At 44.6% G+C, this 17,105-nt stretch overlaps 1 protein-coding gene across 1 annotated transcript in view; it reads left to right on the top strand.

The window, feature by feature from the left end:
- LOC145342423 (adhesion G-protein coupled receptor G5-like) overlaps window positions 1-10,880 on the top strand; it is a 78,776-nt gene extending 67,896 nt beyond the window's left edge. Inside the window, exons 12-14 of the mRNA XM_080187987.1 lie at window positions 1,073-1,172; window positions 7,259-7,536; window positions 8,894-10,880. Of these exons, the coding sequence (XP_080044113.1) occupies window positions 1,073-1,172; window positions 7,259-7,536; window positions 8,894-8,979 (464 nt within the window). The 3' untranslated portion in view covers window positions 8,980-10,880. The remainder of the gene's footprint in view (window positions 1-1,072; window positions 1,173-7,258; window positions 7,537-8,893) is intronic.
- The last annotated feature ends 6,225 nt before the right edge of the window (window positions 10,881-17,105 follow it).

Below are 17,105 nucleotides of genomic sequence, written 5' to 3'. Positions count from 1 at the left end.
AATATCAATATTTAAATCAGCCTTCTGCTGGGATTACGCAAAAGAAAATAGCCTGATAGATTCGAGACCTGCCAGTTGCAATTTTTTGAGTCCTGTTTACATTTCCAGCTGTGTTACGCTACTTGACCAGCGTAGCTGGGTGAGAAAATTGCACCTTACATCTGGGGTACTGTGTGTAGTCTTGGTCTCCACATGATGGCACAACAGCCCAGTGGTTAGCACTACTGCCTCACAGTACCAGAGACTCGGGTTCAATTCTGGCCTCAGGTGATTGGCTGGGTGGAGTTTGTATTTTGTTTCTTTGTCTGTGTGGGTTTCCTCCGGATGCTCCAGTTTCCCCACATTCCAAAGATGTGCTTTGATTAGCCTTGCCAAAATTCCCCTTGGTATCAGGGGGATTAATATGGTATATACGTGGGATTAGGGGGATAGGGCCTGGATGGGAGTGGTGTCTTGCAGACTTGATGGGCTGAATGGCCTCTTTCTGCACTTTAGGGATTCTATAGTTAAAGAAAGGATACACTTGGAGGCAGCAAAGTGAAGCTTCACTAAATTGGTCCCTGGGATGAGGGGAGTTGTCCTATGATGAGAAACTGAGTCAGGCTTACATTCTCTGGAGTTTAGAATGCAGATTTCAATGAGATCGCCTCTCAAGATTTGAAGGGGTTTGATAGATTAGATGCTGAGAGATTATTTCTGTTGGTCAGGAAATCTAAAACAAGGGGAACAGTCTCAGGATAAGAGGCCAGTCATTTGGGACTGAGATGAGAAGAACTTATATCCCTCAAAGGATTTTAAATCTTCGGAATCCTCTGTAGGTTGTGGATGCACTATCACGGAATACATTTAAGGTTGGGATAGACAGAATTTTGGTCTTGCAGGGAAATAAGGGGAATATGGGAAGCGAGTGGGAAAATGGAGTTGATGCCTAAAAATCAACCATAATCATATTGAATGGCAGGGCAGGCTCAATGGGTTGTATGATCTGCTCCTGCTTCTAATTTTTTTTGCGTTCTTGTGTATTGTATTCTTTAAATGCAGATAAACCCAAATCATTTTCTTGTATTGACAGGTTTTCCTGCTATAGTGGTGTTTGTGTGTATCGGAGTGAAACCAGGCAGTTATGGCTGGTATTCAATTGAAGCTCAAGACAAGAACAACACTGTTTCAATGTAGGTTTTTTAAAAATTCTTTCATGAGATGTAGGCATTGTTGGCTTTGCCAGCATTTCCTTCCCATCCCTATTTACCCTTGAATTGAGTGGCTTGCTCGGTCATTTCAGCTGGAACTTAAAGAGACAACACATTGGTGTGGACCTGGAATCATATGTGGACCAGATGAGCTAAGGATGGCAAATTTCCTTCCCCGAAGGGCATTAGATTTACAACAATCAATAATATTTTCATGGTCACCATTACTGAAATTAGCCTTATATCCCAGCTTTAATTGATTAAATTGAATTTCCTCCAACTACCACAGTAAAATTTTAACTCATGTCACCAGAATATTAGCCTAAGCCTCTGAATTATCAGTCCTGTGATATTACCAGTATGCCACCATCTCCTCCACCTTGGTAAAAATGCCAAAAGCAATAATGCTGGCATTTAATTTTCTTCCACTGCCTCTAGAGAGATATATTTCCATTCCAAACATCAGCTGGTCAGTTCTGAACATCAATGCCAGATCTGTTTCATGTTACCTGGTTGGCAACTGTGCTTTAATTTGCCTGAACACTGGAATACTTAGAGGGGAATCTTCCAGTGTTCGCGTTTCTGATCAGTATCCAATGAGCACAGCTAGGAATGTATGAATGAGCTTCAGTGGAGCCAGCAGCAGACTAATGGATTCTGCCGTCAAAGAGTCTACTGCCATTCATTATCATCACAGGATATTGAAGGGTGACTGGTACCTGTGCAACTGTAAGCCAGTAGGAATCAACATTTTTGTAAGGCAGGAAAGATCTTTTAAAATGTATTCAAAGGATGTGGGTTTCGCTGGCTTGGCTAGCATTAACTGCCCATCCCTAATTGCCCTTGAGAAGGTGACATTGAACTACCTTCTAGATCCACTGCAGTGCATGCGCTTTAAGTACGTCCACTGTGTTGTTAGGGAGGGTATTCCAGGAATTTGACCCATCAACAATGGCCAAGTCAGGAAGGTTGGTGACTAGGAAAGGAACTTCCAGATGGTGGTGTTCTTAGATATCTGCTGCCCCTGTTCTTCTAGGTAGTAGTTGTTGCGAGTTTGGAAGGTGCTGCCTAAGAAGCTTTGGTGAGTTGTTGCAGTGCATCTTGTAGATGGTACACATAACTGCCATTGTGTGACAGTGGTGGAGGGAGTGAATGTTTGTACATTGAACGTATGCACTTTGGAAGGGGGAATGGAGGCATAGACTATTTTCTAAATGGGAAAATGTTTAGGAAATCAGAAACAGAAAGGGACTTGGGAATCATTGTTCAAGAATCTCTTAAGGTTAACGTGTAGGTTCAGTCGGCAGTTAGAAAGGCAAATGCAATGTTAGCATTCATATCGAGAAGGCTAGAATAAAAAAGCAGGGATATACTTCTGTGCTGTATAAGGCCCTGGTCAGGCACTATTTGGATATTGTGAGCAGTTGGGCCCTGCATCTAAGGAAGGATGTGCTGCCCTTGGAAAGGGTCCAGATGAGATTCACAAGAATGATCCTTGGAATGAAGACCTTGTCGTATGAGTTTAGAAGGATGAAGGGAGGTCTTATTGAACCTTACAGGATACTGCGAGGCCTGGATAGAGTGGACATGGAGAGGATGTTTCCACTAATAGGAAAGACTAGAACCAGTGAGCACAACCTCTTGCTGAAGGGAACAATCCTTTAAAATAGAGATGAAGAGGAATTTCTTCAGCCAGAGAGTGGTGAATCTGTGGAACTTTTTGCTGCAGAAGCCTGTGGAGGGCAGGCCACTGAGTGTCTTTAACACAGATAGGTTCTTGATTAATAAGGGGGTCAAGGGTTATGGGGAAAAGATAGTAGAATGAGGATGAGAAAAATACCAGCCAAGATTGAATGGCGGAGCAGACTCGATGGACCGAGTGGCCTAATTCTGCTCCTATATCTGTGGCCTTATGGAAGGGATGCTAATCAAGCAGGCTGCTTTGTCCTGCGTGGTGTTGAGCTTCTTGAGTGTTGCTTGAGCTGCATCCATCCAGGCAAGTGGGGAATTTTCCATCACACTCCTGACTTGGGCCTTGTTGATGGGATGAGGAGGTGAATTATTTGCCATAGGATTCCTAAACTGTGACCTGATCTTGCAGCAAAGTAATTTCAAAAAGAGCTGCGTGGAACAGTAAGTGACTATTTCCTGTCCTATACAACTTTAATATGAATCAGTTTTAAACTGTGAAATAAATAGCCAGAATGACACAAAGACGAATTGCTTGTGAAGCAACAAGTGGTATAAAATGTGAGGAGATGAAGTTATTCACTTGGCATTTCCTTATGCAAATAAGTAAACAGTTTTTTGTTCCTGTTACAAAGCTACACTCCATCTGAATCAATAAGGGGGGGATTAGGTTGAAGATTCAACTGTCCAAAATGCTGACATCCCGGGGGGGTGGGGAGGGGTGGTGCAATCACGATGGCTTGGAGAATCGAGAATCAATGGAGAAGTGTTTCCACTGGGCGCCAAACTCAGTGCGACCCTCCCGGGCCACCCTGTCAGCCTCAATCAGGTTCCTGTCCATAGCAGGCAGGAACCTGATGCAGATTCAAAACAAGACATTTAAATATAATTAGCAATCTTGCAGCCCGAGTCCATTGGCCCTCACTATTCACTCACCCCCCCCAACAGGGTCTGCAGTGGGCAGACTTTCACACAGGCTCTCACTTGCATTGTGGACCCGAGGGTCGAGGAATCACCACTGACCCCTCAGCAATGAGAGGCATCCTCCCCCCAACCTTTCCCCCCACTCCACCCGCCTTCACTGGCATGAGGTTTATTCGACCAGAACCCCCCCCTCCCAGTCCCTCCACTCAGTTCCCCTTCTTCCTCCGAACCCCATACAGCTGCCCTTCAGACCAAGCAGATTGGCACATATCATATCCCGGAAATGATTCCGTCCTTGTGTACCTGTCCAAAGGCTGGGGGAAGAATGTGTTTGTCATGGTGCTACAGTAGTTTTCAAGGCTGAATGACCTGAAGCGTGGGGTAGCGCCTTGGGCCCCATGGGACACGGGGACGGAGGTGGGTCCACTGGTTCTTTACCCTTCTGCTGCTGCCAGGCTGCCGAGGAAGGGTCCATCAAGGTTGCTAGGGGTTGGGTAGGCTCAGGCTGGGGGCAAGGAGTTGACCTCATCACCCTCCTCCAGGATAGTGCTCCTTTGGCTGGACTATCCTTTCTTGCCCTGGCAGACCTAAAAATCACCTTTGGCATGGTGATTTCAAGCAGCCTTCTGCTCAACATCTGCATTCTTTCTTGTTAGCTTTGCAAATTCTGAAGTGACCAGGTACCTTAACCATCATACACCACCTCCCCACCACCCCCCTCTCCCCCCCACAACAACCTGGCAGGATTTTAAATCATCGCAGCACTCCATTCTGCAGCACAGATTTTCCTTTGTCCCTGTCAAAAGCTGCAGGTAAGAGCAGATCTGTTGAAATCCTCTGACAGAGAAGCAATGTCAATTTCACCTGGGGGAGGGAGTTTCCAGTTTGAGTAGCTGTGCACTGAGTCCCATTCTATGCACACAGCTTTGACTTGGAGTTGCTTCCCAGCAAGCTGAAATTATTGAAACCCTCTCCATTGTATTTGAAACCTTTGATCTGCAACAAGTACAATGTGCAGTGCCTTGTAAAAGATTCAGCTGTCATACCAAAGGATTTCTATCACCCTCCAGCCACCTGTGTTTATTTTGATTTCCCTTCATTGTTGACTGCACTGGAAGTACCCCATCAGTCCTGACCACAATGGAGATCCTGACTGACAGTCTATGGTTTCACCTCCTTCAAAAATAGCATCCCGGTTTCAGAACAGTGTGGCAGTAGCGGGTGCCCCAGGGATCTGTTCTAGGACCCTTGCTGTTTGTCATTTTCATAAATGACCTGGATGAGGAAGTGGAGGGATGGGTAAGTAAGTTCGCTGATGACACGAAGGTCGGTGGTGTTGTGGATGGTCTGGAAGGATGTCAAAAGTTGCAGCAGGACATAAATAGGATGCAGGACTGGGCGGAGGAGTGGCAGATGGACTTCAACGCGGATAAATGTGTAGTCGTCCATTTTGGCAGAACCAACGGGATGAACAAGTACACTATCAAGGGCAGGAGTCTTAGTAGTGTTGAAGAGCAGAAGGATCTTGGGGTCCGGGTCCACAGGACTCTTAAATCGGCCTCGCAGGTGAAGGAGGTGGTCAAGAAGGCGTATGGTGTACTGGCCTTCATTAATCGAGGGATTGAGTTTAGGAGTCGGGAGGTAATGCTGCAACTTTATAAGACCCTTGTCAGGCCTCATTTAGAGTATTGTGCGCAGTTCTGGTCGCCTCACTATAGGAAAGATGTAGAAGCTATTGAGAGGGTACAGAGGAGATTTACAAGGATGTTGCCTGGACTGGGAGGCATGCCTTATGAAGTTAGGTTGAGGGAGCTGGGTCTCTTTTCCCTGGAGAGACGAAGGTGGAGAGGCGACCTGATAGAAGTTTATAAAATGTTGAGAGGAATAGATAGGGTGGATTCTCAGAGGCTATTTCCCCGGGTTGAAATGGTCGCTACGAGAGGACACAGATTTAAGGTGCGGGGAGGAAAGTACAGAAGTGATGTTAGGGGTAAGTTTTTCACTCAGAGGGTGGTGAGTGAATGGAATTGGCTGCCGTCAGTGATCGTGGAGGTGAACTTGCTGGGGTCTTTTAAAAGACTTCTGGATGAGTATGTGGGGTTTTATGGGATTGGGGGTTATAGATAGGTCTATAGATTGGTAGGTGTTGATGTGATCGGCGCAACTCGTGGGCCGAAGGGCCTGTTTGTGCTGTAGTGTTCTGTGCTCTATGTTCTATGTTCTATGATATGAATAAATTAGTATCCTTCTTCAGGTTTCCCACTGGTATGGGTACTTAGCCCCAATTCTGGGGAATCGCGGCCTATATCTCAGTTTGTATTCTCTATGCGTGAAGAACAATGGGGTGGGGGGGGTAGTTGGGTGGCTGGTTCAAAGGCGATCTTACTGTCACACGCCACTGGCCGACAGGCAGAGTGAGCTGATAAGATTGCACAACAGCCAAGAAATCAGGTTCGTGCCCGATTTCCCGCTTCTAATGATCTTACCAGCACCAGATATCCAGCGAGGTCAGCCTCATGCCCATTTCCACCATGAGGCGGAATAAATTATTTAAATATTCTTTGCATGAAATTAGCGAGCCAGTTATCGTCTGGGCTGACTTGCCTCTGTGGCCTCACCGGGAGAGGTTCTCTCTGGCGCAAATCACAGCTCATCCTCAGCAATAGGGACATGATGACTTCACCAATAGAACCAATGGCCATTGAGGCCCCCCCCCCCCCATGAGGTCGGGGCAAGGGGGCAGTGCCATGGAGGTGAGGCCCGACTGGGGGCAGCCGATCAGTGGTGGCAGGGGGAACTGCCACACTGCACAGCGATCGGGGACTGGCCATGGTGGGGGAGGACGGTCAGGCTGGGCATCAGAAGGGGGTTTGAGGCTGGCGATCAGTGGGCAGGGGAGATTGCGGAGGGAGGGTTGCCCAGTGTCACTCTGCATTACCATCAGTGGGGGGTGAAGGGGTGGGGGGAGGCAGCGGGGTCAGTCTGACCACTGGGGTGTGTCACAATAAGCCGCAGGTCTCTGCGGTATCTGAGGAAGGTGCCAGCTTGAGGACATGGTGGCTGGCTGAGAGCAGCAAAGGCTGAGTGACAGTCCTTTTCTGCTCTCATAGCTAACAGACCTGTGCATGTACAATTGTGCCTGTGCTGCTCTCAACCAACAGTTGGGCAATTTAAACTCCACTCCCTCCCCTACTGGCAAGAAACAGCTTTTGCTGGTTTTCTTCACACTGAATGTACAATATCACAGATTTGGACTCGCCCAAAAAATGGATCAGAAACTCTCCTGTTTTCATGCCGGTCCTCGACTTTGAATATTTTTTGTAAGTTCATCCCCTTTGCTTCTGATTAAAGGTACTTGGTCAGGCACTAGAAAAACACAACAGCATGTAATCCTATATAAAATCTGAAGCAAAGCTCAATATTGATTATTTCAAGGCTTCTTTCTTTTTGAACAGGTGCTGGATAACAGAGGAGGTAATCCATTATGTTACAAACTGTGGCTATTTCAGTATTATCTGCCTTGGGAATACAATAATGCTGATCATGATCTGTGCCAAGATAATTTGTCTGCGAAGACGGAGCGGTAATGAACAAAGAACTGTTTGGAAGGATCTGTGGGCAGTTCTTGGTCTCTGTTGCTTATTGGGCACAACGTGGGCTTTGGCTTTCTTTGCATTTGGACCACTCCATGTGGTTCAAATCTACTTGTTCTCCATCTTAAATTCCTTGCAAGGTTAGTCAACACGCTCGTGCTACATTTATATGTTGGTGGTCAAACTATGGTAATAGACAATGATAAGAACATTAGTGTAATCTTATTTTATTCTTTTAATTTATGTAATAAGGGACTGTGATTTTAAAATTGGGGTCAGGTACAAGACATTTGTATAATTGCTCAACCCTGAACTGCACCTGTATCGCGCTCACAACACCCTTTTATCATGTAAGTATCCTAATTAACATGGAGGTGAGCTTGGAGTCCAATTAGCAGTGCTGAGGGGAACCAAGAGATTAGAGCTGCCTGCAGAACTTGAGATGCAAAAGGCAGCCATAATGGAGCCTGCTGCAAACATGTTGAAGAGAGCAGAGAATATTGCGTAGGGTCAGCAGCCTCACCAAGCACAAAGCCAAAGGAAATGTAAAGTACAAGATCTAGCACAAAATTCCCCTGCTCCTGAAATTTGTGAACATAAAAAAAGTTAGCTTCCATCTGCCTAGAACTTAACAGCTTTGGATTTTTTGGGTTTGGTCAATTCCACTTTGAAAATTCCCTTCTGACCCTCTCTAATCCAATTAACTAGCTCCTCAAGGAGTTTAATGAGCTGTTAATTGAAGTTTCACAAATTCCCCCTCTCACATTGAAAATTGTGTCATATTCCAGCAGCAGTGCGAGCCAATACCCCCTTCCAGGAAGACTTTTTTAAATTATGCCTGCACCCACTCCCAACCCCAACACAATTGAAAATCCAGCCCAAGTTCTTCGAAATGGAAATAATGAGGAATGCCTTTTGTATAAAGCAGAGCTTGATTGGCACCCATTCCACAAACATTCAATCCCTCCACCACAGACGCACAGTGGTAGCTGTATGTACCATTTACAAGATGCACTGCAGGATCTCACCAAGGTGCCTTGGACAACACCTTCCAAACCTACGACAACAACCATCCAGAAGGACAGAACTAGTAGATACTTGGGAACACCCTGGAGATTCCCCTCCAAGTCACTCACCATCCTGACTTGGAAGTATTTCCCTGTTCCTTCACTATCACTGGGTCAAAATCCTGGAACTTACTCCCTAACAGCACAATGGGTGAACCTACACCACATGGACTGCAGCAGCTCAAGAGGGCAGCTCACTATAACCTCCCCCCAGGGAAATTAGGGATGAGCAATGAATGCTGGCCAAACCAACAAAGTCCTTCAATAAATAAGAAAAGTCTGCAGAGATGATTTTATCCTTGTCATGAGCCTCACATTTTCAGCAGTTCTGAACAACTATAAGGTAGCCTGTATAGGCAAAAATTAAATAGAGCAATGAACACAGAATGGAGTAACTAATGGCCATGTAATTTATTTGGAATCTTTGCAGGATTTTTCATATTCTTGTGGTACTGTGCTATGAAACGACCATCCAAAGAGGAAATATCAAGTTTCACGACAACATTGAAAGATTAGGTGAAAATGGAATTACCTGTGATCTATTCATCTTTATAATGGGTTTTAAACATGCTTTTCTTCAAGGGCATCACTCTTTGTAAAATATTTTAAGTATAATGTGGAGATGCCAGCTTTGGACTGAGGTGGGCACAGTAAGAAGTCTCACAACACCAGGTTAAAGTCCAACAGGTTTATTTGGAATCATGAGCTTTCGGAGCACTGCTCCTTCATCATATGAGTTGAGAGTTGGGTTCACAAACATGGCACATGAGTCCTGTTGGACTTTAACTTGGTGTTGTGAGATGTCTTACTATTTTAAGTATGAGTGAAGTTGTTTTGTTTATTCGCGGTTTCAGTGTGTCCAAGGAATCAGGACAAAAATTTCCAACATCTCTTTGCCAGGAATTCCCACTTATTCTAAAGATCTTTGTCTTTATAATGGAATAGCTTGCATTGAGTCTGCATCATCATGTCACAGCCATAGGATAAGCACTTGTGATTGGTTGAAATGAGGAGTTTTCTGCTAAATTACTGATCAAGTTCCAATTCATCATACATGATCAAAATCAGTTACATTCAATCAGTAAATATCATGCATAAAATGGCAGAACGTAAACAATTATTCAGAAATATTTAAGGTTAGTTTGAACTGTCATCTCCAGTTTTACACAATCCTGGAAATTCACTGATCAATAACAACGACATTTAAAAGGAACAAGTAAAAATTAAAACAAGTTGTAATAAGATGCTTACTCATGGAATTGTCTGTATATCCCAAAATGTTTCCTCATGTTGTAATATTTGCCTGGAGTTTTGGCTATTTTTTGATGTTTTCATTTATTTTTTCACGGGATGTTGGCATTGCTAGCAAGCCCAGCATTTGTTGCCACCCATTCCTAATTGAGGACTGTTAAGAGTCAGTCACAGTGCTCTCAGTCCAGAGTTATATGTTGGCCAGACCAGGTAAGGTTGGCAGATTTCCTTCCTGAAAGTGACGATCAATAATAATTATTCGTTAGTTATGGCCTTCCCACTCCACTGCCAATTGAGGACCTTAAGTGGGCAATCAATGCAGAAAGCTCACCTGAGGGAGAGGGCATGACAAGCAAACAGCGGGCTCTTGGAGGTCATTCAGTATCTGATCAATATTACCTGAAGAAAGATGGGCACATTGAAAGCTAACCCTTACCATTGCTGCCATGCCTCCTCATCCCCAAATCAGAGACTCCCACCTTGCCACCCACCTCCCAGCATCACTTACTTGTTCCTAAATCCTCCTTGATACAATATTTTGTTATGGTGTAGAATCGGCAGCAGCAACCATCTGATTGGTCAGCAGCTCTCGACAGGCATGACCTCTGTCCCTGGGGTCCTTAATCCATGAGGAAAGCCGACAGCTGGCCTGTTAAGTGCCTGAATGTTACAAGATGCAACAACAGGCCTTCTTGAAAAGCGGTGATGCCAACTTCTGAATAGTTGCTCATCTGACAGATGCAGCATGCTTTATTAATAAACTCAAGTTAAACAAATAAATTAACCTCATTCAAGGTTGCTGTTTTATTGAGACCTGACTATATCCTGTAACCCTATTGGTTCCAACCTACAGAGTTCAAATAGGCAAAACTAAAAATTCATCAGCAGAATAACTGTCATTTCAAAATCCAGGTACACTAAAAAGTTTTCAACTCTATTTTGTGTACTGAAAAATATTTTTATATTTTGGGTAACTGTGTGTAGAACACAGCTTCTCATCTTTATCATGCAATTAAAGTGGTGTGAGGAAGCATTTTCTGTAAGCTGCTGTCTAAATCATCAGAAGTAAAAAGGCTTTGTCTGAAGATCATTGAACATGGGTTGGAATTTTCCAGCCTGCCAAAGTCAGCGCCAATTTGCGTGCCTCTCCCCCCACCCACACCACCCCCCCCCACTTCCACCGCCAGGAAACCTGCAGCAGGGATCAACTTCTGCCTGATCTTGGTGGGAAGGGCTGGAAAATCCTGGCCATTGTCCACTTGGCACACCCTTGATGAACTTGTGTAGGAATCCACATTCTCTCTGCAGCAGTTATCGAGAATTATAGAGGTACTGGGGGCGATTCTCCTAAAAAGAGTTCTAAGTGCTGCATTTGCAGGAAAATCGGTCTAATTCACGATTGTTTTTTCAGTGGGAGTTCAGACTGGAATCTCCCAAACGCTGTGCAATGCAGAGGTCACAGTCATGAAAATCATTAAACTCTCAGGGGCCAGGGCCTATTCACGCTGACAGTCTGACAGTTCTGAAAGTCTGCGCATGTGCAGTGGCCCCAAACTGTCAGCCTGGAGTTTGCTGCCCATCCGGGACCCTCACAGTGCTGCTCCTCCAACCCACCATCCCACCCGTGACCTGATTGCGTGTGACCCCAACCCCGTCCATTCCCAGGCAAGCCCTGACCTCTTTCCTCCCCACCCAGACCTGGAGCATCCTGATCGCCAGCCCCCTCCTCCAGCCGCGATGATCTGCTCCCCCCCCCCGCCAACACTCCCCCCCTCCCAACCCAGTAGACTCCCTCATCCATGGGTGGCAGACTCCCCCCACCCACGGGTGGCAGACTCCCCCCAACCCATGAGAGGCAAACCTCCCCCCAACTTCCTCGGCAGCCCACCCCAATCACTGGCCTCCCTCCTGACCCAACCAGATCCCAATGCAGTGTGGCAATGGAACCCCTCAACCCCATCAATCACCCTCTAAGTCCTGTCCCCAATAGGTCCCACCCCCAGTGGCACTGCCCAATGCCTGATGGGCAGTGCCAAGTTACCCCCGGACATGGTTACTTTGCCCCTTGGGCAGTGCTGGGAGGCACAGGCTGGCACTGCCAGGGTGCCCTTGCCCAGGAGGCACCGTAGTCCACCACCCAACCCCCTTGGTGGTCCTGATTGCCCCTTCACTCCAGCGGGATCTCCCGCTAGTTCCCTGAAAGTGGGGAGCTATTTTAAACCCTGCCGGAGTGAAATTGTACTGATGCGGTGGGAGACGGTCGTGGACCTGGAGAATTCATTCCTGGGCCCGATAATCACATTTAAATTACATTCAAATAAGATTACAATAACTCACTTGTTGTTCCTGCCGGATATCTGTCATTGGGAGATGTGCGCGCGCTGGGAGTGCATGTGTAAATCCTGCGAATTGGCGCACCCATGATTCTCCTGGCCCAACGCACTAAAAAATTAACGTGTCAGGATGGAAAAATTGCCCCCATTCACAGCACAAAAGGGGGCTAGTCAGCCTATCAAGTCCTGTTCACCATGGAGCAATCCCAGTCAATGCCTTTCCCCCAGGATCCTGTAATCCTGCGTTAGCTTAAGAGAACGTAACATGGATATCATTAATTAATAGTTTCTGCTTATTATGTAATCTATAGGAGCTGTTAGATGACCGCATTGCTTAAGAAATATTGAAATTGATTGACCCGCTATCCCAAAAGCAGCACATGGTCCAATAAAGTAATAAATCACTAAATTAAGAAGCTTTACTTAAAAGAGAGATTTTAGATAGTTTCTCGCAGCAGAGCAAGCACATGCAGCTGATCTCTAAAGTTTGATTACTTTGGAAGATTGTGATGTTAAGCAGCTTATTTCTAAATGACTTGGGTAGCATGCGGCAAATGTAACCTTTGTATTTTAGCATCTTTTATTTCTTGTAATGTGGCTTATTTTATAACTGTAAAACATATTTACTTTGGACCAAAGCTCCCGCTGGTCTATGAGTACAAAGACATCTAATAACAACTGTCTCACAGTAAGGAAATTCTGATAGAAAAATAATTAAGGGCTGGAATTCTGAAGGTGGATTCCATAGAGTTAGTTTCAGTGTCCTGAAAAGGTTGGAACTTTAAGGCAAATGGTGGACAAGAGATGGGGCGTTTTTAAGTAGAACTCCCTCCTCCATTGAGTGGAAGTATTGTTCCATTCCATAGTAGGAACCCAGTGTGGTGTCGACACAGTTACAATTATAAGATTTATAAGGAATGCTTCTTTAAATTTAGGGTAAATTTAGGGTAAAAGGGGGTCATGCAACCTGTTCTGCAGTCTGTCCCGACAGTAAGCCTGGGAGTTTAATTGTGAGAGATCAAAGGAAGACTTAGCTGGTTTTACTGAGAGAATTACTGAGAGAATAGGTATTTATACGTAGGGACGATGACCACAGTCTCAAAGCTTATCATGAATCATGAGGCTCACAAAGTCCCAGAAAGGTGTCATAGGTTTTGGATTATAAAAAATAGTGATGCTATAAACTATCCATTTATTTCTAAGATGAAAGGAAGCTAAATCAAGGATAATTAATTAGCATTTCTACTTTTGCAGTTGCCATGGGGAAGAGCATAGAGACAGCCCCTTTAAAGATAAGATTACACACTTCCCTATAAACCCCTGAATATCAAAAACAGTCAGTAGTTTACAGTTTTGTCTTCTGGTCTGCAATTATCTGCGAGGTACCGATCAAACAATAGGGGCTGCCAGGTCTGCACCTTAAGCAAAGGATATGTTGACTCAATCATTCACCATGCACAATGTGGTTGGGGAGCTCATGCTCAGGTTGAAGATGGAACTAGAGGAAGGGATCTACACCATAACTGTGACAGTGGAAGGCAGTCTGAGATTAAATAAAGAGGAAGCAAGCCATCAGGAGCTGAGAATAATTTGAGACTGGTTCCTGGAAAGTGAAATGCTCATTTAAGAAACAATGTAATGTATAACCATAGCGGGAGATTTTCTATCATGCTACAAGTTAAATGGGAAATCATTTTTGGTGTGTTTAAAGTAAAAGTTGCATACAAAAAGTAGTGTTTAGTCAATAGCATTTTTTTGATAATTTGATACAATAAAGTTAAAATTGTGAAATTTTGATGTGTCATTCTTTCATGCTGTTAAATGGAAGTTCCAATTTCTCTTTAAAAGTTATCATACTTTAGGGAGATCATAACAATACACCAAGTGAATGGATACATAACAACTACTATTAAGACGCATGTGCGCCTCTCTGGAGGCTGCTGACTTGGAAGGTGGTCTGACCCTAAAAGACACACCACTTGTTTGTTCAGAAAAAAATCACTGATGGGCCCACATGCTCAGGAGTTTGGGGAGGGAAGTTTCCTGACAATCCAAAGACCAATGTTTCTATTGGGATGGAGGAGATAGGTACCACAGATTCACTCAAAGCAGCTCATGTATCCATGTTAATAAGTTCCACTCTCTCTGACCCTGTAGCACGTGGTAGGATCAGATCTAAAGGGCGTCATTGGGCATGACCGTAGACTACCTTTTTGAGTAGAATGGTTTGTCTCAGTTAAGGCACTCTGTAGGGAAAACTCAAGAAGGAACAAGAAACAACCAAGTACACAGGCTGAGATTTCAGAAATCGCCTCAGGCATTGCTTTCTGAGGCCAGATCTTAGCTCAATATGGGTTTCTTTTCATGTAAACAAGGCAAGGATTGGACCATCAGTGGATAGAACAGGCTTGGACTTGATAAAGCCTTTGTCAGAATATGATCAGTGACTAAGGAGTCATGGAGCAGGTGACTGTACTAAAATAAATAACAGAAAGTAGTCATAATGGGAACATTTCAAGACAGAAGTAGTAGTATGTGCAAAGTACTACAGGCCTCAATATTATAACCTGTAACAAGGGCTCCCAGATTGTGGGCCATGACCCCACTGGGGTCACAGGACAGGGTTTTGAGGTCTGAGGCAGTAATGGCTGCTGTGAAGCTAGGGCTGATTTCTGACAGCTATGAGCCCCTTTTAAATCCTCAACCCTTTTTGTTTGTGGATGTAGCTTCCATTAACTGCTCTCTGAGGCCTGATTGCCACCTCAGCAAAAGCCTTGAAAAGGTAAACGCTCATTTCTTTTCTCCTATTCCTTCAAGAATCAACTATGTCAATAATCATGATCCTATATGATTGATAACCAGGATGCTACTGTGTTAATAATTAAAGACCAAATACATTAATAATGTGTACACGTTTTCAATGAGCTATTGCATCAGTAGTGTGGATCCTATTATATTAAATATATATGACATTAATAACCCAAGATCCTAGTACATGAATAATAAAGTTCCTATTACATTCATAATAAGATTCATATTACTTAATACAGGATACTATGATATGCCTTCTCTCCAGACTCAATTCTTGTTCCCCTCCTCATCCCCCACTCAATAGCTGAAGCCTCAACCCCCGCCCTCTCCCACTCAACAACTCTTTTACACCCAAAATTTTCACTCTAGAGTCGCATGAGGCATTAAAACGGAGTCACACCAGGAAAACGTTTGGGAAGCACTGGCTTAAAGATGAATGTTTCAAATTACTTTAGCACTTGAGTGTAAATTCATTTAATCCTGATGTATGCTGGGAGTCCACATTGGAAAACTGCTTCCCATGGTAAACCTGTGGTTTACTATGTACTGATTTCAATGAATGAAGAACGGCAGGCTGGAATTGTAGTTTTGCAATATGAACTGGCGCAATGGAATTTGTCCTAGTATATTCCTAAATTGTTGTCAAATATATTCTAAATAATTTTAGTTGATTCCACTTCTCCACAAGTTTATAGATAGTTGTTTTTGCTTCTTGATTGGTATTTTCTGTACCATCCATTAGATGAAGAAATTCCAAGTAGTCGAAGGATGCATCGAAATATATAAAAATTAAAATGTGGAAGTGTCATTTGACCTGACCAGTTGAAATTGGCATATGTGCACATACAGTATACAAATAATGGTTCATTCAGCAGAAGTGTTAAATGTACCATTTTCAAATGTCACAAGTAGGCTTACATTAACACTGCAACAAAATGATGTGAAAATCCCCTAGTCGCCACACTTCGGCACCTGTTCGGGTACACTGATGGAGAATTTAGCATGACCAATGCATCTAACCAGCATTGGACTGTGGGAGAAAACCGGAGCATGCGGAGGAAATCCACACAGAAGCAGAGACCCAAGCTGGGAATCAAACCCAGGTCCCCAGTGCTGTGAGGCAGCAGTGCTAACCACTGTGTCACCACGCTGCCCCTAGACCTCTTAGTAAATCACAGGTACACCTTGAAGCCCAGGCCGTATCAGTTTGTCTCCCTCATGCACTGCCTGTACTCCGGCAGTGGCCATTGCTTGATTCAGGCGCTGCTGAAATATAGATCTGAAGGCCAATCAAATTGTCAAGCAACTCTCTAGGGCAGAACTTCCACCAGATGAGGGTGGAAGTTCTACTCTGAAACAATTAAGATTGCTCCAGCGTAATATTGATGCAGAGCTGCCAAGTTTGGGGTGAGTCAATTGACAACCAACTTTTCAGTCAAAAGAGACATGAAATATAGAATCCTTACAGGGCAGATGGAGGCCATTCAGCCCATCAAATCTGCCCCAACCATAATCCCACCCAGGCACTGTCCCCATGCATTTACCCTAACTAGTCCCCCTGATACTAAAGGGCAATTTAGCATGGCCAATCCACTTAGCCCATACATCTTTGGACTGGGGTAGAAACTGGAATACCCGGAGGAAACCCACACAGACACAGCGAGAATGTGCAAACTCCACACAGATAGTGACCCAAGGCTGGAATTGAACCTGGGTCCCTGGCACTGTGAAACAGCAGTGCCAACCATTGTGCTGCCATGGCTCCTTACTGAGCCACCATGCCTCCTTAGTGCCCCCTAAAACCCTAAACAAAGGAAATCTGACCTGAGAATGAGACAAATGACAGGACAGCTGAGCAGGGTGTTGGTCACCCTGGCATGATTTCTTTAATGTATTGTCATTAATAATCCACATACTGGAATTGGGAAATCTTATAAAGCCCTTCAACAGTACAACATAATTCTTAGCTGGGCAGGCCTACCCCTTGGCAGAGTTTTGTAACTGGAAGTCAGGAATGCAGGTGCAGGCCTAAGTTGGCTACTAGCATCCAGATCTAGTTATTGGTGAGAACAGGAGCCAGAAGCACTCAAGGCCTGAAGATCCACCAAGAGGTTGCAAATGATGAGTGGGTTTCTCCTTTTAGGTCCCCAGCCTCACCTTTTTTAACCTGTGCTTGGCCCTCTCTCCACTCACATTGCCTGGAACTTAAAGACTTGATTACCTGTAAAGACTTGCATTCCAACCATT

The sequence above is a fragment of the Carcharhinus amblyrhynchos genome, chromosome 4, assembly GCF_965287045.1.
Source record: "Carcharhinus amblyrhynchos chromosome 4, sCarAmb.v2.hapA, whole genome shotgun sequence".
NCBI lineage: Eukaryota > Metazoa > Chordata > Chondrichthyes > Carcharhiniformes > Carcharhinidae > Carcharhinus > Carcharhinus amblyrhynchos.
This window is presented reverse-complemented; position numbering and strand designations above follow the sequence as displayed.